Genomic DNA, 26,383 nt, shown 5'->3' on the forward strand with positions numbered 1-26,383 from the left:
AGCTGGGCAAATGTTGGGAGGCCATTCCTGTCTGGTGAAGTCATCGCTGGTGGCTTTTCCTGTAATCAGAGGCCTTGCAAGTAAATAAATGAAAGGGAAGCTTTTATCCCAGGGAAGGGAAGGGAAATAGGGGTGGGGGGGTGGGGGGCTCAGCTAGTCCTCCAGGACAGCTGCCTCAAGAGAGGGGAACTTCCCTGTTGGAGTCAGTTCCCCCTTTAGCTTTAGTCTGGGTTAGTATTTCCCCCTGGGGTTCCTTATTCCTTGCCCCCACCCCACCCTACCCTGAAACTTTAATTCAGCATTTGCTTTGTCTCACGGATTGCTGAGAGAGAGGCGTGCTTTTATTTTTAAAAAGTCTCCCTGCTCGGCCGGGTCTGCTGCCTTTGTGATAGCAGAAGTTGAAAGCAGAAATGGGGACCGGAGGGTGGGGGGCAAAACAGCTGTTAGGGGAACCGACCTTTGAGATCTAGCAGACTCCCATTGTAAAATAATGGAAGTTTTCTGTTCAAGCTTCCTCTGAAAGAGCCATTCAGAAGGAGTTCCTTTGCCACTTCCTCTTTTGCTCTTGTGTGAAAAGCAGCTCCGGTTTTAAAAGATGCGATAGCCTGTTTTTTTGCGTCCTACAACCTGCTTCCTCGGCTTCACAGATGCCAATCGCGCAACACACAAATCCTCACTGACCAAGCCACAAAGGCTGGTGCCTTCCCCTGATACTACAAACAGCACGTCGGCTGAAGCACCCCAAAGGTTCAGAAGGGCCAGGCCCCCCAAAAGATACCCTCCCGTGGTTTTGTAATTTTTCTGATCTTCTAGTGCAGCTTTGCTGGCTGAGGAATTCTGGGAGTTGAAGTCCACAAGTCTTAAAGTTGCCAAGGTTGAGAACCCCTGTTCTACTGTCTCTTTTGGGCAGGTGCTGCCCTTCATCTTGCGGGGTAACGAAAATAGTGAGGTTTTTCTACTTCTATTTGACTCCTGGCTGAACGTTGCCAGCATCCAGGTGTTTTATAGGGCAAATGCTCTTTGGGGTGGGTGTGTGTGTGTGTGTGTGTGGCTGATACCCTTCCAGGAAGTGATTAGCAAGCTCCCCCTGCAGCTTTTAAGCCTTTTTCCAAATAGTGAAGATGTGCGTCCTCAGAAATAGGAATTGTTAACTGAGTAACCATCACATCTTTAAAAAGGAAAAACACACCCCAGAAAGACTGACTGAACCTTTGAAGGTTTTCAAAAGGGTCTCTGGGCAGACAGCATTCTGCAGCCATGAACTCATTCTTGAACCCTGTCTAGGTCTCAAAAGTTTGAGGTGGGGGTGGTCCAAGGTCTGCCTTTCTGTGTATAATTAACAGACAGACTTGGGAAACGAATCTTGGCTGTTTTTTTGAAGTTGTGTTGCGGGTTTGTGTCACTGCCTTTTCCAGTGCCTGGGCCTTCCATTAGCCCCTTGCTTCGATATTCTGACAGTCTCCTCTTTGTTTTTCAGTCTCTTCTTCCTTGGAAATTCGCACATCTGTTTTAAGAAGTTGTTTATATTTTTCCCCTCCCTGGGACAGACCTGGGATCTCCTTTCTTGTCCGCCAGATTCTCCAGCCAAGAGATCACACACGAGGCTTGCACAAAAGTGCAGGATGACCAGGGAGAAAAGTATTCAGGGAGAAATGATGGATCCAATTAAGGAAATGACAGAGCTTAAGCCATATCTAAGCCATAATTGGCTGGGTGTACATCGCACATTAAGCCATAAAAAGCAGCCTTATCAGCCACAGTGTGGAATTCTGTGACCTTGCCCTGTGGTTCCTTCCACAGGACCCCCCCCCCCAATATAATATAATAAACACATTAAACTTTTACAGTTGTTCACCAGCCCAGGTGCAAAGTGCCACGGGGTGAGCCCAGTCCGTTGCCTTTCTCATAAGATCTGACCATATCTGAACTTCGCTGGGAACCGAAACTCTGTCCTCTCTTGATCCCTCCCAGACACAGCTTGAAGAAATGCCAAAGTTTGGGTTGGTCCTTCTCTGTGGGGGAAATAAAACTTTATGATGTTTGTTACTTTAGCATTTCTTCCCACGCAGAAAAGTTTTTCTTCCTTAAGCAAACTGACTCTTCCCAATCTGAAACCGGACTGAAGAATTTGCAATTATTCAGGGTTAAAGTCCTTGCTGAACAGGCAGTCTTTTGTCTGCGTGTTTTCTTCTATTTTGCTTTAACGTCTTTTTTTTTCTTCTTCTTCTTTCAAATTGGAGACGGGAAAATGCAGTTCAGGCCCTGAAGTCTGCTGATAGGGTTATCTAACGTGTCCTTGAATCGCTCAAGCAAAATGACAGGCCCCGGCAATTTCCTTGTTGTGTATCTCCCTTCAGTGGGAAAAATCTGGAAAAAGCCCACGTTGCATTCAGAAGAAGAAGAAAAAATGGCAATTTTGGACCACATTTCTGCCATTGTGCCGGTTCGGAGGGGATATTGATCTGAATTCTAAGAAATGTAGTCCCAACACATCTGGATTTTGAGACAAACATCTCTGTAGAATGAAACATTGAAGGATCAGGTTGGGACTGGTGTGTGTTGATAGTTTTAAAAAAACCCCACATCATTCCACATTTGTGCATTAAATCCCTTTTAATTCACCGAAGGTTGTTTGCGTCAGGCAGAGTTCCGGTTTAGACCTCTGTAGAGAAAGCCTGAGAAACTTAAGGAGAATTTAGCTGGGCCTGACCAGTTAAATACTAGGATCAATGACTGGTAATTGTGATGTTTAAATCATCTCCAAGTTGATATCTAACCCCTGGAAAAATTCCTTAACAAAGAGGGCCCTCTTCTCATCTCTGCCCATCCTTTTCATGTCTCCCACCCAGCGGGAGTTTGCAAAATAATAATTACGATGGTGATGTGGAAGGCAGATAGTAATTTACAAAAACCCACAAGTATGCTGGAGATTGCACAGAATACATCAACCTGACAGAGAAGCAACCTTTCTACACACTGGTTGTCGGGATCCAGCTCGTGTGGTGGAATTGAGAGATACGGAAAAAAAAGTGCTTGCCATTTGTACTCCCCGTAGTTTAATAGAACGTCCCTCCTTCCCAAATTGGACTTTCCGTTTCAGAAAACGAATCTCCAGAGTGCCAAGTCCGGGCATTTCCTCGAATTTATAGGAATTAGAAGAACATCTTTTTTCTTAGAAGTGTTTGGGTGTCTGGGAAGACAACAACATTTCATTTCGGGGAACTGTCTCAAGGAAGCTTATCAGGCAGGCCCAGGAGACCACTACTAGGAAGAGCGGAGCGGAAAGAGGACCCGGCCAGATTGGGGCCACCGTGACGCTGCACTAAGCTACCAAGTGGCTCAAGATGGCATCGTTTTATGGGCATTGTTGCCATCACTCCTTGCCCGCGTGGGCTGAGGCCAGAAGGAGCAGAACGCTCCAGAGTGCATTCTAGAACGTCAAAGAGGGTGCGGTGGCAGATCGCACCGGGATGGGCCCTGAGTCAGAAGGGGTGCAAAGTCTTTTGCCTCCATCACGCAGTGGGAGAAACTCAGTTTTTCACACTTCTTTTGTTCTAGACCGAAATGATGCGCCCTCTTATTTCCTGTGACTCAGGAAATGCAAAAGTTCCCACCTTGGCAGTGCTTCCTGCCACGCGAGTAGGTAGAGGGCTGTCTCGGTTTCGTGTGGGTTTCCTCTCTTTTGCTCCTCCATCGCGAAGAGGACGTGTTGGCGAGGGGGGAGCAAACAGGTGACTTTTCGAGAGCCGAGTTTATTTCTCGGAAAGGCGCGATGCTGAAAGCCACAGGTTTCAGTTGTGGGTCCGAGGGAGCCAAGTGTGCTTTTGTGCTTCCCTGCCATCTGTTCCCCCAACAGGCCCTTCCTCTGCCCACAGCTGGCTGCGTCTCGGGCAGCTGGTCCTTCTGTTTTGGCACCCGGACAGCCTCCGTCCGTTGGGTGCTTCCTCCTCGACAGAAAAAAACAAAAAACATCTCTGAAAGATTATCGCTGGCTTGGACTTGTCCATGCAGAGAGCAAGTGTGTTTGTGTTTGCATATGTGGGTATTACTAATTGGCCAGTAATTCTGCAGGGCAGAAACCCTTGGTGCCTAGAATATAAATACAGGCAGTTCTGAGAAGCCAAGAGGGAATTCACTCAACAAGCACGTTACTAACTTAACCACTGCAGCGATTCCCTTAAGTGGCAAGACAAGTCATAAAACGGGGCAAAACTCATTTAAGGGATGTTTCAGTCAGCCACAGAAACGTTGGGCTCAGTTGTGGTGGTGTGTCGAAGACTTCCTGTAGTATACAAATCAAAATATGAGCCAAAATGGGGAGAAGAGCCCTTGAAAGCGATCATGTGATTAAAAGCTTTCCTGAACAAAATTGGGGGGGTTTCCTCCTGTCTCCCCACACTTGCGCAGTCCACCTGCCCATCTGGATCTTTTCAAATGCGTTGGCTTCTTTCCACAGCCATAGCCGCCATCATACAACTGGGACATTGCAGAGTTGCAAGGCTCATCTTACTACAAGTGGCCAAGTCTGAAAAAAAAGGGCTCTCGGGCCAACTTTCTGCTCCCTTCTATGGTAGCCCGAGAAAGGCAAAGTGGTGGCCCAGCCTGACTCCCTCCAGCCGGTAAAAAATTCAAGGTGCCATCAAACGGAACAGTTGTGCAGGACAGAAGCGGTTTGCGCTGGCTTCTTTTGAGTCTAACCAGCTGTGAAGGGAACTGGAATACAGCTGTTGAGCGTTGTGTGTGCGAATCCAGCGCTGGGCTGCCACAAAAGCCGTGCCCTGCTTAGACTGGTTGCAACCAGTGAGGTTGACCTGGCTTCTTGGCCCAGGCTGGTTGCGTGCCTGTGGAGGTGTAACATCTGCCCACCCAGCCTGTTTAGGCATAAAGGATGTCCCCCTCCTCTGCACATTGACAGAGGGACACTCCCCTCCCTCTTAGGACCACGTGAGGGCTGGAATGCAACCTTTGGACCTCCTCACAGGCCGCCTGCCTACGTGAGCCGGGAGATTAGTTCGGGGTGGGTGTCAGACAGGTTTCTGTGAGAGTTGCTTTTCCCTCCCCGCCCCCAGCCCAGGACCCTCGTTTCCCCTTGGGAGGGGGATTTATTTGCTCTCTGCGAGGACCCTCCTCTTCAAATGTGCTTGCTCTCCGCCTGGTTTCCTCTTCTCTAAACTCTGCAAAGTTTACCAAGCAGTAATGCTGCTAGTCTCTGTGTACTTTACTTCCTGTTTCCCCAGACAAGAAACTTACAAGTAAGACGAGCCCTTCTCTGCCATGGAGGCCTGGGTGATTTTGAGACCCACACTCCAGACTGGCTTATTTTGAAATAGACTGTGTTGGGATTGCCGATGCTGTGGGATTCTCATGGGGTGGTTTGTCATTTGCAGGTACTACCCCAACATAACTTCATTTTAGACTGGTATTTTAGACCAGTGATGGCGAACCTTTTAGAGACCGAGTGCCCAAACTGCAACCCAAAACCCACTTATGCATCGTCGGGTGCCGGGTGGGTGGTGGCCCATTGGGTGGGCGTGGCTGCAGTGGTAACGGCAGACTGGGTGGGACTAAAAAGTTCAATCAATCAATTCCAACTTTGCAAGATCTTTTTTTTCCCACAAGAAGTTGAAATTGACTGATTGATTGAACCTTTTTTTTTTTTGCACACGGTGGCGGAGGCCTAAAGCGAAAAGGTTTTATAAAACCCAGCTGAAGGCCTAGGACTGGGGTGACGGCGCGCGTGCCCACAGGGAGGGCTCTGAGTGCCGCCTCTGGCACCCGTGCCATAGGTTCGCCACCACTGTTTTAGACCCTCCGGTGTGCTCTGTTTTGATGGGAGCTTCTGTAAGGCAGAAAAGTCAGGTGGAAATTGCAATAGCCATTCTCAGCCCAAACTCCTGCCCTCTCTCTTTTCTGCAACTTTTTTGGTCTTTTTTAGTTTCTTCTTTAAATCTCGCCTGGTTTCTCCTGCCCTCCCTAATTCCCAAGGTTTGTGGGGGAGTTAAAGTCTCAGGCTTAAGCTGGTACAAACATCACCTGCTCTCCGGGCCAAGAAGGAATGATTCATTGCCCTGCAGAACAAGCCTCTTCCTCCACGCACAAATATTTGGGGTTGCCGTTGGCAATGGGAGAGAAACTCCTTCCTTCCTTTTCAGAAACACCAGAGGATCTCGGGATTCCTGTTTGTGGCCATAACCGAAATGTGGTTGTCGAATAAGAAACAAAACAAGGCTGGATTTAGACCGGGGACAGTCCTTGCCGGACAGTCCTTGTGCTTGCAAAGCAGCGACTCAGTCGCACCTGGGTACACCTGCCATCCTCATCCTCTGTGTGTGTGTGTGTGTGTGTGTGTGTGTGTGTGTGTGTCTTCTGCAACTCTCATCCCCAGCATGCTCAGCCAAGGTACCAGGGAGCCAAGAAAGAGGACGGATGGGGCAGTCTGTCTTCAAAGGTGGACGGTTTGTTCTTGAAGGTCCAGAACAAATTGGGGCAATAAATTGGAGGTTGCAGCCCAAACCAATTTTTTAAACTACCATGGGTCTTTCTGGCTGCAACTATTCAGTTGCTCATTGTACCCAGAGCTGTGTGTGTTCTCTCTCTCTCTCCCTCTCTCTCTCTCAGTGGTGTGCAAGGAACCCAGGCAATGGTGGCTCATTCTACAAACCCTAGTTAAAGCCAGGATTTGCTGCCTAAACCCACAAACCAGATTCCTGCTTGCATGTGCAGCCGAGAGCTGCAAAGAAATTTCTTGCAAAGGTTTGCCCAGAATGAAAATCGGTTGCCTAAATCTGCCTCTTACACAATCAAATTGCCCTTGAAGAGCCTGTCTTGGGTGACTCCCCATTCTGGAGCAGTCTTTCCTGCCCTTTTCCTGGTTTCAAGGTGCGTTTCTGTGCAGGATCCGTCCCAGAGGAGATGCTTTCCAAGGCTGCCCCTGATCCAGCGTTGGGTTCCCGTCTCCCCCACACCGAACCCGTCACAGCAGCACAACTTCAGATGCTGCTGCGTGGCGAGGCGGAGGAAGTCGCTGTGGGCGAGATGTGGGTTTTCCGCGAAATGCTTTTGCTGCATCCGGCCCTGTTGCTGGGCAGAAAAAGCCAGGCAGCCCGGCCCTCTCGGCCAAGGCGCTCCTTCCCCTTCGGATTTTTCCGCAGGAGGAGTTTTTGGGGCTTGCGGTGACTCAGGAGCATGAGGACTAGGAAACTCAGCTGGCCTTGCAGAAATCCTGACCCGTCTCTCCCTTGTGTTTTGGCCTTGCTTTGCAATTATGCCACTGGCACCATTCCTGCATTTCTAACAGAATTTTAAATCTGCAACGATTAAGCTTTTGGGAGGCTAACGGGAAACCCAAGGGTCCCTTGTCCCGTGGTGAAGGCAGATTTCTTCCCTCCCTCCCTCCCTCCCTTCCTCCCNCCCTTCCTTCCTTCCTTCCTTCCTTCCTTCCTTCCTTCCTTCCTTCCTTCCTTCCTTCCTTCCTGGTTGTGGCAGATTGTGCCCTGCATGAGCCCTTTCACAAGTGCCCACTCCTCCTGGTGCACTTCACTCAGTTGGTTTGGCTTTCAGACTTATTTCAGCCGCATGGCTTACAAAAGGGGTTACCATGTTGGTTTAGGCGGATTTTATCCCCCTTTCCAAGCTACCAGGGGTGCCTGGCCAGGACCAAGAAACGGGAAGGCTACTTCCTTTGCATCCTGATTGTGTTTCCCCCCCTCCATGGGGGAAAGAGGATCCTGGACCTTAAAGAGGATAAGGGCCCAATGTTCCCTGAGCTTGACTGCCACAGTGTCCTCTCTGTGGGACTCCCCTTCTTGGCCTTCATTTGAATCTGAGCAAAGATAGGTCGTTTATAACTTCCAGCCAGGAAGCGAAGTGGGGACAAATATATAAAATCTGGTGGGGTTTTTTTTTTGCAACCGGCCGTCCTCATTCAAGAGTCAGCATTTGTCCCAAATCCTTTTGGCAAGGTTTGCTTCTCCCACAGTCGGCTGCAGGCCTTCCCCCTTTTTGGTGTAAAACAAGGAAATGGGCTCCGTCCTTCGAAGGGAGAACGAGAGGGCCAGGTTTCAGCAGGAGGGGAGCCAAAGCCTGGCACCTCCTCCCCCCCCCTTAAGATCTCCTTCTGGGGAAGCGCCTGGCTCTGAACTGGAAAAGAAAAATGTTCACCAATAAGCATCAATAAGGAGTTGGGGTCCTGCATGGATAGAGAAGCCTTGCAGATCTGGAAAAGGCATAGGGTTGCCAGGTCTGCTTCCAAAAAATAGCGGACAAGCGGGGGGGGGGGGGGTTAAGTAGTAAAAAAAGTAGACTGTACAGCTTTAGATTACGTACCATTTCATCCTAAAGCTTTTGAATAAAAAAAATGTCCACTATTTTGTGAAAAAAAAATAGTGAACATAATGTGAAAAAAGTGGACTGTCCGCTCAAATAGTGGACACCTGGCAACCCTAAAAAGGCAAACCTGGTTTCCTTTTTAGGACTTAGCTAAATCAGGTTTTGGCACCTTGATCCTGGTTAGTGCCTGGATGCAGACTGCCCCACCAATATGCCTGGTGGCGCTCATTCCTGGCATTTCTCTCTCTCCCCCCCCCCTTTGGTTGTTAGCAAGAAGACTAAAAAAAAAGCCTCATTGTTCTTGCAAACCCTGGGTGATTCGCACCCGGGGTTAGTCAGGCCTCAATCATCTTGCTGACTGTTAAGGGGTGGGTGTGGGGGGGAGAAGATTGCTCTGCATTTCTTAATCCTTGTACCTCCAGACCCCAGACCACCTTAACCAGTTTTCTCTTCACCAGCAGTTTCAGCAAACAAAACCTTGTCTCTCCCCCCCCCTTTTTTTTTCCTTTGAGTTTTGAGGGAGGGAATAACTCAAACATTCCTGGCATAGCAACCCTGAACCGTTGGAAGAGATGTTGCCGTAATATTTACCTTTAGCAAATTGCTCCGGGCCCCAAGCAGAAATTCTTGCTTTTTTGCTGTCTAGCAAGAAGGACAACTGAGAGGATTAAAGGCCTGGAGACTAAAACATAGGAAGAACGGTTGCAGGATTTGGGAATGGGCAGTCTAGAGAAAAGAAGGACTGGGGGGGGGGACTTGATAGCAGTATTTCAGTATTTAAGGGGCTGCCACAGAGGAGAGGAAAGATCAGCCTATTCCCCAAAGCACCAGAAGGCAGGACAAGAAGCGACGAATGGAAAGGAATCAAGGAGAGAAGCCACTCGGAATTAAGGAAAAACTTCCTAACAGCGAGAACAATTAACCAGCGGAACAACCTGCCACCAGAAGTTGCGGATGCTCCAACACTGGAAGCTTTTAAGAAGAGACTGGACAACCATTTGTCTGGAATGGGATAGGGTTTCCTGCCTGAGCAGGGGGTTGGACTAGAAGACCTCCCAAGGTCCCTTCCAGCTCTTTTCTGATTTGCTTGGGAAAAGTTCCCAAGCTGAGTTTTGCAAACTTAAAGTCTGTTTTTGTCCCCACTCCTCCCCGTGTGGGAATGCAGGTTGCCTGGCTTAGGATCAGGAGTAGGGGGGGGGGAAAAATCCAGTATTGACGGTTGTTCTTTGTCCCTTCCCATTACGTTTGAAATGGTTGTGTTTTCAGTTTGTTTCCAAGGTGGAGCCTTTGCACAATGCACTGAGATGCTTGAGGGCAACTAAGGCAAGGAAGAGGAATTTTAATTTTTTTATTACGTTTTATAATGAAAGGGAAGGCCGACCTCTGGTTCGGGGAAGCAGATAACGACAGGGAAAGGACTTTGGATCAATATATCCTTGCCCTTGGTAGTTAGAAAATACAAGCTGGGTCGGATGGGACAAAATCTGATTTTGATCAGCGAATCAGCTTTGCAGCCTCCGGGACGGGCCAGGAAAACAGCCAGCATCCTTCTCCAGCGGGCTAATCTCCACCAGCGTCTTTTCTGCATGTTGGAACTTGCCCCCCCCCTCCCCGTCCAACTCCGACTCCGGGTTCAGGTATCAGCCAAGCAGGAATCCAATCCCAGAGGCTTGTTTACCTTCAATCTGGCAGGATAACCAGCCCTGACTCAGGAGCCTGGAATGTCCGGCACATAATGTCCCAGCCGGGCTTGGAAGCCGCACCAGCCTGGCTGGATCTGGATGACTTCAGCAGTTCTCTGGGCTTCGTTCCATTCTGTTATTCCCCGGCGGCAGGAATGGAACAAGACTCAGGCGTTTTATTATCCCTTGTCCTCATTGCAGGCTTGGTTTGATCCCTGCCCAGCTGAGGTTTTCTTTTGTAATCCATTGGGGACCAGAACTGAAGAAGCTTCTTGGAGGAGAAGCGAAACGTCTTCAGGGAGGGGGGGAAACCCCTTGAAAAGCACCTTTGGGACAATCATGACCTGGAGGATTTGAGGATCCTGGTAGCTATTGAGGATCAAGGAGTCTTGTCCCACTTGGACTTTCTCCTGTTCCCTGGGCATGTGCAGAGTTGCTTGGGGATGGGGCTGTGTCGCCCCCAAAACACACCAGGCGTGGTACAGACCGAAAGGAAATGAGCTTCCACCCACCACCTCAATCAAGAGAATTCAGTTTTGCTGAGAATCTGCTCTTTGGAAATCCTACTTCTCTCCCCTGCCTGAGTTGCGTCAAAGCACAACAGGATCACGTTTTTCTTTTGTCGCTTCCTCCTGTTTTTGTCCCATGGCTCAGTCCAAATTAGGAATGGCTGGATGGACGGATCTGCTGGTCACCAGATCCACTGGTCAGCAGCACCACCACCGTCCAAAGCAAAGGCTCAGAACTCACCTGCAGCGACTCCTAGTGGTCAAAAAGAGGTAGCGCCTTTGCGACAATTGCGACTCCTAGTGGTCAAAAAGAGGCAGCGCCTTTGCGACCGACGCAACGACACAACTAAAGTCTCTGAGCCGTCTTGACCTTGTGGACTAGTAGTCTATGTGGCTTTCTTGGCAAAGGCCCAGAAAGGCCTTTCTTTTTGACTCCCTGGCTTTCCTTGTGGTCTCCCATCCTTGTACTCACCAGATCTCACAAGTTCAAAGTCACACCCCCCCCAACTGGGCTATTAAAGAATAAAAGCATATATGTTCATATCCTGGGCTCCCAATGCTTTCACGGGTGAAATAAAATTCCCCAAAGTCACGTTTGTCTCTGGCTGAGGAGGATGGCAGGTGTAGTCCAAGACTGAAACGGAGGGAAGCTGTTCCTCGATTTAAGTTCGCCCTTTGGCCCTGATCAGAGAGGAGAGGGGGGGAAGATCTAAAACTTCCTAGGGGGCCGAGGAGAGCAGGGACCTGGTATTCTTTGGGTTCTGTCCTAACTTGACAAAAGAAACAAGAGTCCTTTTTTTAAGAAAAGAAAAACTCTGCATAACTTTATTCAGGATTGACAAACAAAGCAATCAATGGAAAAGGGAGGGCGAGGAAGACAGAAGCGAGCAATGCCGAGACTTCCAACAGAATCGGCCGTGAAGTGAAACGGTCCCCGGATTTTTAAACGTCAGCTTGGCAGCGCCGCGAAGCAGAAAAGGAGAGCAAAATCTTTGGGAAGCTGGCTGTGAAATGATTGTCTCTAAACACAAAAGGCTGCTGGTGTCCACAGGATTTCCGCATGAAATGCCACAACACCACCCCTCTCTCCAGCCCCCTCCCAGGTGAAATATAACCCCCCCCAATGTCAAACTCAGAATGAAGCTTCTCCTCCTCGTTCTGCCTCTAGCAAAGAAGGGGATTTCTAGGGGGGGTCCACGGTTTTCCTGAAGATCGCTCCGCTCTTCCCCTTCCCCGTGCCTTGACTTGGCAACTGCTGAAGCCCCCCCCCTCTTTGCCTTTCCCACCTGGAGCCTTTGGGGAAGAGAAGCATCGATGATCAAATGAGGTGGGGGGAAGCATGCTCTTCCGCATTCCCTTTCTGCACACGTGCGCTGGGGGTTCGTCTTTGGGAGAAACGTGGAGGGACGCAGACCCGAGGAACGGGGAGAGGTATCAGCTGGGGCCTTGCCTTGTCGCCCCTGAGCTGCTGGCCGCCTCTGCCGACTTTTCGCGGCCGATCCATTGCAAACATCCTGTGGGCGCCCAGGAGCCCGAGCCTGTCGGACAGTCCTTGGATAGCGGCAGACGAGACTTAAGGGAAAGATCCGTGGGCTGCAGATCGTCTTCGGAGGAGTCGTGCCTGTCTGGCGGGGAGTCCGGTAAAGCCCGTCCGAAGGGCGGCGGCGGCAGGATCAGGGGACTCGACATCCTGGTTCGGATGACGCTGAGGTGGTAGGGCGGAATCTTCCTGGGGGGAGCCACAATGAGGTTCCTGGCCCCGGCCGGGGCTTCCTCCCTCAGCTGCTCAGGGGCCGGCTTCTTGGGCGCCAATCCCAGGGGTCCCTCTGCCTGGGAACTCTCTTTTCTCAAGCTCTGGGGGGGAGAATTCGAAGCCACGGGGGGCTCTTTCCCGCCTGCAGGCACCGCGACGGGCTCTGACTCCTCCTTGCCTTTACAGAGCTCTTTCCGGAGGATGCTGTTCCCCAGCACAGGAGGCTCGTCCGGCTTCTTCCGCGGCCGGCCACGCTTCCTCTTCACGGCCACCTCCCTGGGTCGGTCTGCCGGCCGCTTGGTCGGGCTCTTGACTTTCTGCGGATCACAAGGGCTCCGCCCGGCTTCAGTGCTGGACACTGCACTGGCTCCTCCAGAGGTGCTTTTGGGCTTTGGCCGGTTCTCGGCTGCGGGTGGGACCGCCACATTGATGACCGGCACCATGTTGATGACTGGCACGGCGGCCGGCTGGCTGACCAGGCTGGTGGGTCCGTTCACGGCCGAGGCTAGCAGAGTGGAGGGGGGTGTCCCCACGGACAGCGCCATTTTGACCGTTCCCCCCACCGGGGTGGGGGTAAGCTTAGGAGCCAGGACGGGGTGGGGAGAGTGGACAGCCGCCGTCCCAGGAGATACCACCAAACGGTCCCCGGGCTGGACTTGCACACGGGGAAGCAGCAAAGGGAGACGGGCCACCAAGGCGTTGACCTGCGGGCTGCTGGCCTTCTTGGAGGGCACGTCCGCCGGCTTCTTGGCTTCGCTCCGTGGGGAGGGGGCCGAGGGCTTGGGCGCGTTGTCTGGTTTAGCCTGAAATGCAAAGATCAGAGAGGAAGGATGAGAGAAGCCCCCAACCCCTTCAGCTCCTCCGTGTGGCTAGTCCGAGGGTCACAGTGGCTACTTGGAGCCCACATTGAGAAGTAACGTAGCTGGGAAACGGCGGTCTTTGTTTGCCTGCCGTTTCCTTCCTTCCAGATGTGTTTTCTTGCGGTTCCTGGTTTGGTCCTTTAATCGTGAGCTGGGTCTGGGGTCTACATCGCCCACCGTTTGTCGGATCTGATTTATACAAAGCACATTTGGGGATTCCTCTGCCTGGTCCACTTGGCCCGTCTCCCAGACTCCTGTTTCTCCTGGGGTGGCTAATTTCTCCCCCCCCCCCCAAACACACACAGATACACGCCACCGTCTCGTACCTGAGGTTGTGTTTTGGCTGCATTTTCCGCGGCTTCCGGCTCGCTTTTCTTTGGGGGAGGACGCTTGCCCCACGAGCTCTCGGGGTGCTCTGCAGGCAGGGGACATTGAACCAAAAGAATATCAGCCAATCGGGGTTTTTAGGGGAGGGGCTGCAGGCAGAGAGGTGGGGAAGGGGACAGCCTCAGACCCCAAAGAGGATCCCAGCGTGAAGCAAGTTCGGCCTTGCTGGTAAGAGGCATCTTCCACCCTGCCATCCCCCAGAAAAGATGGCACTACGTCAGGACCAAAGGCAGGCCAGCCCATCCCGCCATGCCCCAGGCAGCCCAATCGCCAGCTCCCACCTGTGACTACCGTGGCCATGACCAGGTCGGCGTGGGCCGAGCGGGAGCTGATCAGGTGCTGCTGGAGGAGGAACTGGGCCACCTCCACGATGCTGTCAAAGGAGCGCTTGAGGATCTTCTCGGCCCAGTTGCAGGTCAGGGCGCAGGCTGCTTCCACCACCTCGTCGTTGTAGGAGTGGGCGGTCTCCGTCCGCTCCAGCTGCAGGGACACGGAATTGGCCTCAGCCGTGGATCGGCTGCCACCTCCACCTGAGTCTTCTCCAGCTGCCTTCCCCAACCCCTGGAGCCCCCCCCCCCAAACACAGCTGGGAAGGGAAGAAGTCAAATACAGAATAACAGAGCTGGAAGGGAACCTGGAGATCCTCCAGCCCAACCCCCTGCTCAAGCAGGAGACCCTATCCCAGGGGTAGGCAACCTTGGCTCTTTTAGGACTCGTGGACTTCAACTCCCAGAATTCCTCAGCCAGCATGGCTCAGCATGGAAACCTCTCCATTTCTCCTCAGCATGGCTGGCTCAGGAATTCTGGGAGTTCAAGTCCACCAGTCATAAAGGGAGCCGTGGTTCCTCCATGCTGGCTCAGGAATTCTGCGAGTTGAAGTCCACAAGTCATAAAAGAGCCAAGGTTGCCTACCCCTGCCCTATACCAGTCTGGACAAACGGCTGTCCACTCCCTTCTTGAAAACCCCCAATGATGCGGCACTTCTGGAGGCAACTTCCGTTCCACTGATTAATGGTTAATTGAACTAAAAATGCAAGCGTGTCATTCTTGATCAGGAAAGGGGTGTAACAAAGGAGACCCCAGCCTGTGGCCGAAAACCACTCCACCCGAGCTGTATTACAGCAGGAAAGCTTTACAAAGGTTACAGAAAAAGCCAGTTGGAAATGCCTCCTGGGAGCTACGTGGAACCTCCAGCTGCAGGGATAGTCTGCCTCTTCAGGGACAAAGCTACGGGGTCCGGGCTGCCTTGTCTGTCTCAGTTTGATCTCAATTCTCAAGAGAGCAGCAGGCGCTTCGCGAGCGAGTCCACACAGCTTACGGTCTCTGTTTCTTTAAGGTCCAGGCTGGGCAGCGGAGACATGTTGACCACTGTTTTGCGACGGATCCCACTATAGCAATATGTTGGAAGAGAATTAAGGAGCAACGAAGGGGGACGGCCCTGAACGTTGGGAGTCCAGAGGGCCGGGTGAAAACAAGGCAGGCCGAAAATTCTTGGGGACCCCCTCCAAGGTGGAGAGAAGGGCCCCCGCCCACCCACCCTCCAGTCCCTGCATCGTAGGGAAAAAAGGATATTTGGATTGCCCACGTCCCCCCAATCTTCTCGCTTTGATGTTCGGGAAGATCTCCCGGATGATCTTGCCAAAATTGGCTGCGCTCAGCGAGCGGCTGCAAAGGTTGTCGCAGTAGCGCCTGCCGAGAGAGAGACGAAGGGCGGCCACGTTTTCTTCCGGGGCACCCACCCCGCCGTGGCCTGCCAGCCCAGGACTGTTACTGTTGGGGACACCCAAGGGAGCCAGCCCACCCACCCCCCGGAGAAAGGCCGTAGCTCACCCCAGATTACTCACTTGTAAGCATCGTACACGTCTTGCTTCGGCAGGCAGGTGTCGAGATACTCCTCCAGGTGGTTCCGTATCCAGGTACAGGCGTGCATCTGTTCTGCTGAATTGAGGGAAATGAGGTCCAAGCTGGGGAAATAAAATGAATTGGATCAGAAAGAGAATCACTGTCTCTATCTACGTGTCTATCATCTCTTTCTTTACCTCCCTCCCTTTAGAGCAGGGATCTTCCAACTTGGCCCTTTGAGGACTTGTGGACTTCAGCTCCCAGAATTCCTCAGCCAGGCACACGTGCCTGGCTGAGGAATTCTGGGAGTTGAAGTCCACAAGTCTTCAAAGGGCCAAGTTGGAAGACCCCTGCTTTAGAGGCTCCCCGGCTCCCCCATAGAATGGCTCTGATGTCTTCCAAATGGTGCTTCTCCTGTACACACACACGTTCAGGAGACCACAAAGCCTACAGAAGCTTAATGCTTACTTACCTTTTTTCTCCTGAACTTGGCCCAGAAGGCAGCTGAAGATACAGATAAAGTTTGGCGTAGTCTGAAAACTTCTGGACATCTTGCTGTTAACGGCAAATGCCGGGAGAAAGAGAGAGGGAGAAAACTGAGGATCGGTAGGAAGCGAAACCCCTGTGCTTAGGGAGCAGACCCTCATGGCACCCCAAAATCTTTTACTTGCTGTTTATCATTGCAAGGAGCCTCACGCAGGGATTCCAGTGGAGAGATCAGGCACTTACCAAGATGGAGTCCACTTTGCTCTGGATAGACTTTCTGTTGGACAAAACGGGAAAAATGCATTGCGTTGGGGGCAAAAATCTGCTTTGAATGGAGCTCAGCGCCCGGAGGATGAGCCTTGCTTCCTGGCCAGCAGTAGGGAAGGGGTTGGGATGGAATGGAGGTCCCCGTCTATTCCTGGTGGCCTCCCATCCTATAACTGACTCTCCTTAGCTGACTCTCCAGGCCTGACTCTCCTTAGCTAAGAACACACTTGGGCAATTCATCTACTTTTTTTTTTCCAACAGCAATCAGAATGACCGCCCTACACTTAATTCTCCAAAAGTTGCCCCTGGTCTCTCAAAATACCCCTTGCAATGATGCCTTTCATCTTCGCCAGCCACTCCTCGTTTCCTTCAATAGCCTTCTAAACTTAAGCCGTTTCTTGTGGCAGGGAGTTCCACAGATTAAGCAGAACATTTTGTGGAGAAGCGGCGACTACGGCGGCCCCGAATTGAGCTGCCCATTTTTTTTAATATTACTGTACGAGGCTAGGAATTTAGTTTCCGTCTGCACTCTCCTCATCTTCCTTAACTGGACCCGGTACACTCTTGAGTTTCCGAGACCCAAGAGAAAAATCAAGAAAATCACGTCTCCCTTACGAGATGGCGCTCTTCAGCTTCTGCAGCAAGGTNCCCCCGCCCACCCACCCTCCAGTCCCTGCATCGTAGGGAAAAAAGGATATTTGGATTGCCCACGTCCCCCCAATCTTCTCGCTTTGATGTTCGGGAAGATCTCCCGGATGATCTTGCCAAAATTGGCTGCGCTCAGCGAGCGGCTGCAAAGGTTGTCGCAGTAGCGCCTGCCGAGAGAGAGACGAAGGGCGGCCATGTTTTCTTCCGGGGCACCCACCCCGCCGTGGCCTGCCAGCCCAGGACTGTTACTGTTGGGGACACCCAAGGGAGCCAGCCCCCACACACACCCCGGGAGAAAGGCCGTAGCTCACCCCAGATTACTCACTTGTAAGCATCGTACACGTCTTGCTTCGGCAGGCAGGTGTCGAGATACTCCTCCAGGTGGTTCCGTATCCAGGTACAGGCGTGCATCTGTTCTGCTGAATTGAGGGAAATGAGGTCCAAGCTGGGGAAATAAAATGAATTGGATCAGAAAGAGAATCACTATCTCTATTTATCTACGTGTCTATCATCTCTCTCTTTCCCTCCCTCCCCCCCTTTAGAGCAGGGGTCTTCCAACTTGGCCCTTTGAGGACTTGTGGACTTCAGCTCCCAGAATTCCTCAGCCAGGCACGTGGAATTCTGGGAGTTGAAGTCCACAAGTCCTCAAAGGGCCAAGTTGGAAGACCCCTGCTTTAGAGGCTCCCCGGCTCCCCCATAGAATGGCTCTGATGTCTTCCAAATGGTGCTTCTCCTGTACACACACACGTTCAGGGGACCACAAAGCCTACAGAAGCTTAATGCTTACTTACCTTTTTTCTCCTGAACTTGGCCCAGAAGGCAGCTGAAGATACAGATAAAGTTTGGCGTAGTCTGAAAACTTCTGGACATCTTGCTGTTAACGGCAAACGCCGGGAGAAAGAGAGAGGACGAAAACTGAGGATCGGTAGGAAGCGAAACCCCAAGACGGGAGCTGCGCTTAGGGAGCAGACCCTCATGGCACCCCAAAATGTTTTACTTGCTGTTTATCTCTATCATTGCAAGGAGCCTCACGCATGGAGTCCAGTGGAGAGATCAGGCACTTACCAAGATGGAGTCCACTTTGCTCTGGATAGACTTTCTGTTGGACAAAACGGGAAAAATGCGTTGCGTTAGGGGCAAAAATCTGCTTTGAATGGAGCTCAGCGCCCGGAGGATGAGCCTTGCTTCCTGGCCAGCAGTAGGGAAGGGGTTGGGATGGAATGGAGGTCCCCGTCTATTCCTGGTGGCCTCCCATCCTATAACTGACTCTCCTTAGCTGACTCTCCTTAGCTGACTCTCCAGGCCTGACTCTCCTTAGCTAAGAACACACTTGGGCAATTCATCTACTTTTTTTTTCCCAACAGCAATCAGAATGACCGCCCTACACTTAATTCTCCAAAAGTTGCCCCTGGTCTCTCAAAATACCCCTTGCAATGATGCCTTTCATCTTCGCCAGCCACTCCTCGTTTCCTTCAATAGCCTTCTAAACTTAAGCCGTTTCTTGTGGCAGGGAGTTCCACAGATTAAGCAGAACATTTTGTGGAGAAGCGCCGACTACGGCGGCCCCGAATTGAGCTGCCCATTTTTTTTAATATTACTGTACGAGGCTAGGAATTTAGTTTCCGTCTGCACTCTCCTCATCTTCCTTAACTGGACCCGGTACACTCTTGAGTTTCCGAGACCCAAGAGAAAAATCAAGAAAATCACGTCTCCCTTACGAGATGGCGCTCTTCAGCTTCTGCAGCAAGGTGTTCGGCTCCGTGCCGCAGTCTCCCTGCACCTCGGCCTCCAAAATCTCGCTCCCGTTTTCCACAATCTTTGCCAACAGGCCGCCGTCGTCCGCCATGGCATCGGTGCCCTTGAACGAGAAGAAGGAGCCCTGACTTCCTTAGTATCTCCGTGGGAAGCCTCTTTGGGGCAGGCGTCTTTTATTTTTATTTAATTTCATATGAAACTTCCCGTTTCAACCACTGCAGTTTTTTTTTTTTTTTACTTTGTTCTTAGTTGTATCGTAAATCTCGTGGCACCGAATAATAGCTTTTAATCAATGGAAAACTTGGGGGGGGGCAGAGATCTTGCATCTGCACCCGGGACTGATTAAAAAAAAAGTGGGAGAAATAGCTCAGAACTTCAGAAAAGGGGTCTACTTTAAACTTTCTTTTCTCCTTAATCCTTCCCACCCGTTTTTTTCTTTCCAAGGCGGCTTTCCATTTGTGCCACCGAGCCGGGCACAAGAGGGCATCTCTGGGTCCCGTTTAGCCCTCCTGCCCTGGAGAAGCTAAACACCAAGTCTGCATCTTCTTTGCAACTTCCTTTGCCCAGGGAAGCCTTTTCTGGGTGCAAAGCCCCCCCCCGGGCCCTTTTTCTCCCACGATGGGGAAGGGGGGGGAACCCTTAAACTTCTGGGCTGCCGCATCTTGGCTGGCACTTAGCTTCCAGGGAGAGGGAAATTCAAATGAATGTTTGATTCTCCCAGAGAGAGAGAGAAAAAAAAGCTGCAGCCAGCCGGGAAGAAAGCAAAAGAATCCCGTTGCAAATTGCTGTTTTTCTTTCCGCAAAGGAGTTTCGCAATCCCCTGTTTTTAAGAAAAAGGCTTCCCTTCTCTGGGAAGGGGGCTGCTTTAAACCCCCTCCCCCCACCCCACTGGGACTCCCCAGTATGGTTATTTCGAGGCATTTTATTGCTTTTAGCTTCCGTTTCCTCCTCCTTTCTCTCTCTGCCCTGCTGTTTTGTTTTGTTTTTTTGCAACTGTAGCCCCTGCAAAGCTTTGCAACTAATAATAATAATAATAATAATAATAATAATAATAATAATAATAATAATAATAATAATACAAATCCAGTCTGAACATCTGGCTGACTGTGCGATGATCCATAATAATAATAATAATAATAATAATAATAATAATAATAATAATAATAATAATCCAGTCTGAACATCTGGCTGACTGTGCGATGATCAATAATAATAATAATAATAATAATAATAATTAATAATTTAAAAATCAGCAATTTAGGGTGGCTTTCTCGGGTGGGGTTGACTTACCTATTTCCTCCCCCCGGCTGCAATTCTCCGGCCTGCTCTCCTTAGACGGCTCGATCAAATTGCAAACAGAAAAAGAACATTTTGCACGCCGGAAAAAAAGCACCGAAAACAGGAGAGAAGCCTCTGCAAGTGCCTGAGCCCGTGCAAAGGGTTAAGGGCCCCCCCTGTTTGCTCGGGCGGGTCCCGGAGAGCAAAGTCCCGGCCGCGTCTCTGCCCCGCCGCGCATCTCGGCCACTTTCGCTCTCGGAAATAAAAGAGAAAAAGAAAGTGGCCCTTCTCTCGGGCGGGAGGGCAGACTCAGGCTTTTCTTTTTCCCTGATTGGCCAGCCCGCGCCAGTTCTGCCCGGATACTGGCGGTTGCTCTAATGCAAATGGCTGCCTCTGTTTTTTTTCCACCCGGATACAAGCCGGGCGCGGCCGCCGATTGGTTGAAGGGGCCGGGAAGTCTGCCTGGCAACACGTCGGCGATTGGTCGGGGCTCTGTCAGTTTAGAAGCGAACTAGGAAGAAGAGGGCGGGCGGGGGGGGGGAGGAGAGAAAGAGGCTTCAGATAGACTGGGCTGATCCACGGAGAAATACAGTTGGTTGTGGCTCTTCCTCCGGGGTGGATCGTCTGCTGTTGCAGAAGGTGTGTGTGTGTTTGTGTGCGTGTGTGTGTTGCAGTAGCATCTCCACGCTTCGAAGCCAAGGAGCTGTTTTCTTCTCTGCCTGGGTTGGTACTCCACCTCCCATAATCCAGGGCGGTTGTGTATTGCGGCTAGTCGCAAGCAAAGAATGAAGGATTCCATGGGCCTTTAATTGCTTTCCCAGGGTGAGAAGATTTGCCCTCGTTCTCCACCCAGAGAGGAGATTCGGTAGCCAAGGAACCAGAAGGAGCAAAATTTTCACTGCCCAAACTTAAATTTGGGGTGTTTCTCTCCTTTGCAGAATTTTCAGTGGATTCAGTTTTGGAATCATCCCACCCCCACACTCCCGTCTTTCAGTTGTTGTATATTCTTGGAGTTTTATTTTTTATTATTATTCCTTTTGACAGCTTAGACTCTGCATTGGTCCCCAGGAAAGTAGGATTCGGTCTGGTGTTCAGGGTCAAACCCCCACACAAAGTTTGTACTCATTTCATAGGAAGTGTCAAGCATTTGACCCTATCAGGAAACTGGTTGCTCCCGAAATCTGTAGAATGAACAATCACTCATTTTGGGGAAAACAGGAAGAAAAGATTTTGGACGCTCTTTGATTGATTTAATCAACTACTCTGCCTTAATCATGGTGATGGTGAATCTGAGACTAACATTAATCAGTGTATGGCCTAACGTATGGATGGAGAGCCAGTTTGATGCTGGATTAGACCCTGGGAGACCCTGGATTTTAATCCTGTTTTAGGCATGAAAGCCAAAGTGAGCAACTTGGAGCCAGCCCTTCCGTCAGCCTTGGGGAAAAAAGGAGTCGGTCAAAATAAATTGCCTGAGAGACACAGAGACTTGGTCAACTGGTAATTTCATTTGAAATGAAGATGGTCCTCAAGAATCTGCATTGCCAAGAAAATGATTTATTATAATATATTTAATTTCTTTGTTTGCATCGTCTTCAGAGGCGGATATCTGTGCTACTCCACAAGCCAACATTCTGGTGTTGAGTTGTTCCACAGCCCACTTCCTGCCCCCTAATGCTAGCTTAGCAAGAGGGTGGGCTCGGAGGAGGGTCTCAGGTCCAGATCTCCGAAGTGCAGTCTCCTCCCGGGTAACGCATTTCGTATGCACGGGAGGGACCGTACGGCTCCTTCCCGAAATCCACCAGGAAATCTGGGTTCACACAGAGGCCCCCTCTCTCGGTGTCCACATCAATCTGGAGCATGACTGACCCGTCCCTGCAAAGGAAGAAGAATTCAAGGGTAAAAAGGAGGGTCTCCCTAAAGTTAACCCAGGAAGAGGAAGAGGAAGAGGAGAGAAACATTTGCAAATTTGGTATGAGTATTAAGACCAAAGACTTCGTACCTGACCGTTTGTGGGTAATACTGCTTGTCCCACGGTGTGCAGAGACTGTTGGTCACATAAAGCCTTTTTCCGTCCAAACTGAGCTGCAGCATTTGGGGTCCCCCGTGGACCCTCCTCCCCTGAGGGGAAAAAAAGCGAGGAGTGGTCAAGAAATGTAAGCGGTCCATAAAGGGGTACATATGGCTCCTTAGTTTTAGTCTGCCACAAGAGAGTCATTTGGGGCATTTCATGGTGTCCTACCAAGAAGGAAGAATCCACGCTATCCATTGACAGTTATGCCCAGCACGTTTCCCGTGTGTGTCTCGAACCCGGAATCCTTCTGAGAAAAGAGAGGCTCACCTGGAGCATGAATGGATCTGGTTGGCATTCGAGCTCTTCATCCCTAATCACGGTCACCGCCCCGCCTTTCTGGATGCTGCCTCCTACAAACACCTGCAGGACCCAAAGGGGTTAGGGTCAGTTCAGCTTCCCCAAGCTGCAATCTTCCTCTGCCCAAACGGCGGTATTTGGAGGTGGACCCCGTCTGAATATCGAGGTTCTCCCAGCAGATGCCTGGATTAGCCCAACGTCTGCTGGTTCTGATGGTGGAAGAAGGAGCTTCTGGAAGGACCCCGAGCCTTCCTCACGGTTGCAGGGCTTTTGAAGCTCACCTGGCCCGTCAGCCGAGGGCAGCGGGGGTCGCTGATGTCGTACTGTCGAATGTCGCCGTGGAACCAGTTGCTCATGTACAGGTAACGGTCATCCAGCGAAATGACAATGCCTGTGAGGAACGCTGGAGAGCAGAAGGTGCCGAGAAATAAGGTCGGGAAGAAGGGAGGATTGTTTTAATTCCGTGGCATGGAAAGATTTGGACGTCCCAAAATGTGCAGATCTCTCAGCCACGAGGCGCTCAGCCCGTTCTCCAAAGATGCTAAAAATCCTTAAAAGGGTGTGTGAACTCCAGCACAATACAAAGGTGGAGGATGGAGACCGAAGTACATAAAGCCCCCCTGAATTTTATTTACTCACATGTCATTTCAGGTTGGTACCAGCCAGTGACCACCTTCTTTGGAATCTGGATTACCTTCTCCGTGGCCCACGACCCATCCTGCAAGGGACACACAAGGCTGGTTGGGACGTGGAAAGCTCCCCCTTCCAAGCCCATTTGCACCAGCCCTTCCGCGTCCTATTGTGTCTGCCTCCTAATGGGAAGCCTTTCAAAGAGATTTGAAATATCCCTGCAAGCCAGCGTCTGGCTTTTTCAGCTTCTGTGGGGTCCTTGGGGCTCTCTAAATTCTCTTTCGGCCCCCTTTAACATCGTTTCTCTACCATAAAAAGAAACTGAACTAATGGATCCCTTAGGGCAGGGGTAGGCAGCCTTGGCTCTTTTATGACTCGTGGACTCCAACTCCCAGAATTCCTGAGCCAGCCATGCTGAGGGGAAAGGGAGAGGTTTCCATGCTGAGCCATGCTGGCTCAGGAATTCTGGGAGTTGGAGTCCACGAGTCATAAAAGAGCCAAGGTTGCCTACCCCTGCCTTAGGGGGATCCCCTTTGTCCCCAAATCTCCCAGGGTAGTCTTCTGACTTTGCGGCTCAACATTCAGGTTCCTGTTGCTAATGATGTCCATATCGTCATGATAATAGTAGACGAATTACAGGTAGTCCTCAGCTTACAGCCATTCATTAATCAACTGAAATTACCATGGTTCTGAAAAAAGTGAATTATGACCTCTGTCCCCAAGGTCGTGTGTGGTCAAAATTCGGCCCTTGGCAACAGGCCTGTATTTAGGACACTTGCGGTGTCACAAGGTCCTCATTCACGACCTCCCCGGAGGTCTTTTGAGAAGCGGTCAATGGGGGAAGCAGGATTTCCTTAATGACCAAGTGATTCGCTTAACAACCGTGGCAAAAAGCGGGTAAAAATCAGATGTGACTCACTTTCGCTTAGCAATGGAAGTTCCTGCCCCAATCCTGGTCATAAGTCAAGAACTACCTGTAGTATGTTGGGTTGTTTTAACGCTGCACTTTATCCATTAATTCTGTAACTTATTCTAAGCCGAAGCCTCGGGTGCCAGTTCTTTCTCGCGGAAAGACGGGGAAAGGAGAAAGAAATCCTACTCGTGTTCACCTGCTTTCTGAAAATGTGGTGCAGAGCGCCTTCAAGGGCGCAGCCCACAAAGCCATGTGGGGAATCTGGGTTGTGCAGGAAGCGGACATGCAGGGGGGCAGAATCCTCCCCCAGGTCAATAGACTGGACAAGGCAGTGGGTGGTCAGGTCCCACACATTCAGGCAGCGTCCATAACGGCCTACAGAGGAACAGAGAAGAATCAGCTTCATTTCTTCTGGCGAGTAGGGATGCTTCCTACTAGAAAGTACCCCTGAACCCCCGGCCCGTGGACCGGCACTGGACCGGGGCATGCCAGAAACCGGTCCGCGCAAACAAGCAAAGCCCCATCCGTGGGATGCAGGTAGTACGTGAAACCAGGCCCCCTCTGGTCCGTGGAAAACCTTCTCCCCACAGAAGCGGTCCCTGGTGCCCAAAGGTTTGAGGGCCTCTGCCTTTGAGAAGACTGGTGGCTTTCTCACATTGGAGGCCTCCAAGCAGAAGCTGAGGGGCCATCTCTTGGGAAAGGGCTAGCTTTGGGTGGACAAGCGGGCTGGCTAGGGGGCCACCAGCACCCCCTCAGCGTCCTACTTCCTCAAAGAGTCTTGGCTCCCTCTTTGCGTTGGAGCGCAGACCTGCAGGGTTTTGAATTCCAACGTGCCAGAAGTCGGCATGGTCCTGGCATCTCACCTTTCCCCAGATCTTCAGGGTTGAACCCATTCATAAAGAATTTGGGGTCTCCTGCTTCAGTGCTGACCAGGACGTTATGCCTGGGTTGGAACCAGAAGTCGTATCCTTTTGCAGCCGCATCCCCGGGGGGGTTCCAGGTGCCTTTCACGTCCCACGTTTCCACATCCACAACAACAAATGCTCCTGCGATTTGGGGGTGAGGGGGGGAGAGGGGGGGAGAATGCAAATTAATCCAAGCAGGTGTAGGTGACTCCCAGGAAGGGTTGGCTGAAAGGAAAACCAATCTACCTTTTCCATTGCCATACAGGTCCCCGAGGGAGCCGATCAAGACATCTCCGGGGGGCATAAAGTGTGCAGTGCGTAATGAAGCCAGGTTGGTTTTACAGAAGACCTCTCTGGGCTCAATCACCTGTTGGGGTTGGGGAGGGGGAGAGAGAGAAAAATAAAAACCCTTGCGTTGCAATTCTGTTTTCCTCCTTTCCACCTCTGCAGAATGCTTTTGTCTAAAAACTCCAAAGCCCCTGTGAAAGTGGACTTTGGCTTCAGTCACTTATAAAGAGGTCAGAGGATCAGTAGTGGTGGTATACCCACAGCTTTAAAGTCCCTCCACATCACAGGGGCCTTTGGGGAACCCCTTCCAACCCAATTCCCTGACTTGCACCCTCTATCAGTGGGGGGGCCTACCTTAAACAGGCGGGGAGCATGGGGGTCAGTCCCGGTGTCCACAATATAAATCCGCGAAGAGCTGAAACACGGAAGGACCAGACAGTTGCGCTTCTTGGTGGTGTCTCCGAAGCAGCTGCTTCCAGTATTCCAGCCCATGCAGTGAAGCTCATCATTAATGTACGGCATTTGCAGCCGGTGAATAACCTGGTGGGGGAAGATTGGAGTGGCAGAGATTAAACAAGCATGATTCATCTTGTCGCCTGGAGTTGGGTTTCTCCACGTGATTCCCAAGAGTTTGTGATCTGCATATGTCTTTGGAGGCAAATGTGGAATGGAATTTTGTTAGTTAAGTCTACTTCTGCTGGGCGGAAGATCCTGTTCGTTGTGGATTGTTGCTGGCAGAATGCACGGTTTCTCCCACTTACTGGCAAGCAGACCCTCACCATCACACCACATTTTCCTCTCCTTCCCGGTCTTTCGTGCACCCTCTGCACAACATTGCTACACCGTTCCAACCCTTGGCATTGGGAGCTTCAGGAGTCTGTGGTACCAGCTAATGATTCCTTAGGCTTCCTGCAACTCTCCCAGGATGGTTCCAGTCTCAGCTGCACCTAGTTAAGGTGTCTGTGCTAGGTGTAACTGACCACGATTCTGCTGACACAAAAATGTGAACATGGCAGATCCGCCTGAAGATACTCATTAGGCCCCGAGGAACAGAGCGGCTGGAAAGAGTCCAGAAGCTTTGTTGGCTTAGAACAAAGGACTCCCTTCATTTGCTTTAACTTAATTATTCCCAGCTTGATTTCCTTATTCTAGTCATTAGTAAAAAGTGTCTTAGAAATTGAAAATATCTCTGGACGTGTTGTAAATAGCACAGATTGCCCTCCACTGAGGGCAACAGTTGCAACCGGAAACCTGGTCAGTGAGTGAAGCAGTCGTTAAGTGAACTGTTAGTCATGGGGGATTTCAATCTGCCATCGTTAGGTGAAGCATCTGAGGTGGCTCGGGAGTTCATGGCCTCCATGACGGCCATGGACCTGACCCAATTAGTAGATGTCCCTACCCACACCGGAGGACACACACTGGACTTAGTTTTTGCCTCCGGCCAGTGGCTGAGTGATCGTGGTTTAGGGGAAATAGTCGTT

General features: G+C 51.0%; 2 protein-coding genes across 2 annotated transcripts in view; both read right to left on the reverse strand.

Moving 5' to 3' along the window:
* Window positions 1–11,953: 11,953 nt before the first annotated feature.
* Window positions 11,954–18,608, reverse strand: RFX5 (regulatory factor X5). The gene is made up of 9 exons (XM_015822029.1): window positions 18,481–18,608; window positions 17,828–17,861; window positions 17,554–17,636; window positions 17,088–17,207; window positions 16,813–16,929; window positions 14,838–14,919; window positions 13,801–13,999; window positions 13,459–13,547; window positions 11,954–13,075 (listed from the first exon to the last, which is right to left on the reverse strand). The coding sequence occupies exons 1-9, from the start codon at window positions 18,606–18,608 to the stop codon at window positions 11,954–11,956; spliced, it is 1,974 nt and encodes a 657-aa protein (XP_015677515.1).
* A 2,899-nt stretch (window positions 18,609–21,507) lies between these two features.
* Window positions 21,508–26,383, reverse strand: part of LOC107292906 (methanethiol oxidase-like) — a 14,696-nt gene continuing 9,820 nt past the window's right edge. The window contains exons 3-11 of the mRNA XM_029285252.1: window positions 25,257–25,442; window positions 24,861–24,981; window positions 24,573–24,755; window positions 23,906–24,084; window positions 22,806–22,884; window positions 22,448–22,569; window positions 22,137–22,229; window positions 21,798–21,916; window positions 21,508–21,670 (exon numbers count right to left, since the gene is read on the reverse strand). Coding sequence (XP_029141085.1) covers window positions 21,508–21,670; window positions 21,798–21,916; window positions 22,137–22,229; window positions 22,448–22,569; window positions 22,806–22,884; window positions 23,906–24,084; window positions 24,573–24,755; window positions 24,861–24,981; window positions 25,257–25,442 — 1,245 coding nt within the window. The remainder of the gene's footprint in view (window positions 21,671–21,797; window positions 21,917–22,136; window positions 22,230–22,447; window positions 22,570–22,805; window positions 22,885–23,905; window positions 24,085–24,572; window positions 24,756–24,860; window positions 24,982–25,256; window positions 25,443–26,383) is intronic.

Source organism: Protobothrops mucrosquamatus, unplaced genomic scaffold (genome assembly GCF_001527695.2).
Source record: "Protobothrops mucrosquamatus isolate PMUCROS unplaced genomic scaffold, P.Mucros_1.0 scaffold1446, whole genome shotgun sequence".
In the NCBI taxonomy this organism is placed as follows: Eukaryota; Metazoa; Chordata; class Lepidosauria; order Squamata; family Viperidae; genus Protobothrops; species Protobothrops mucrosquamatus.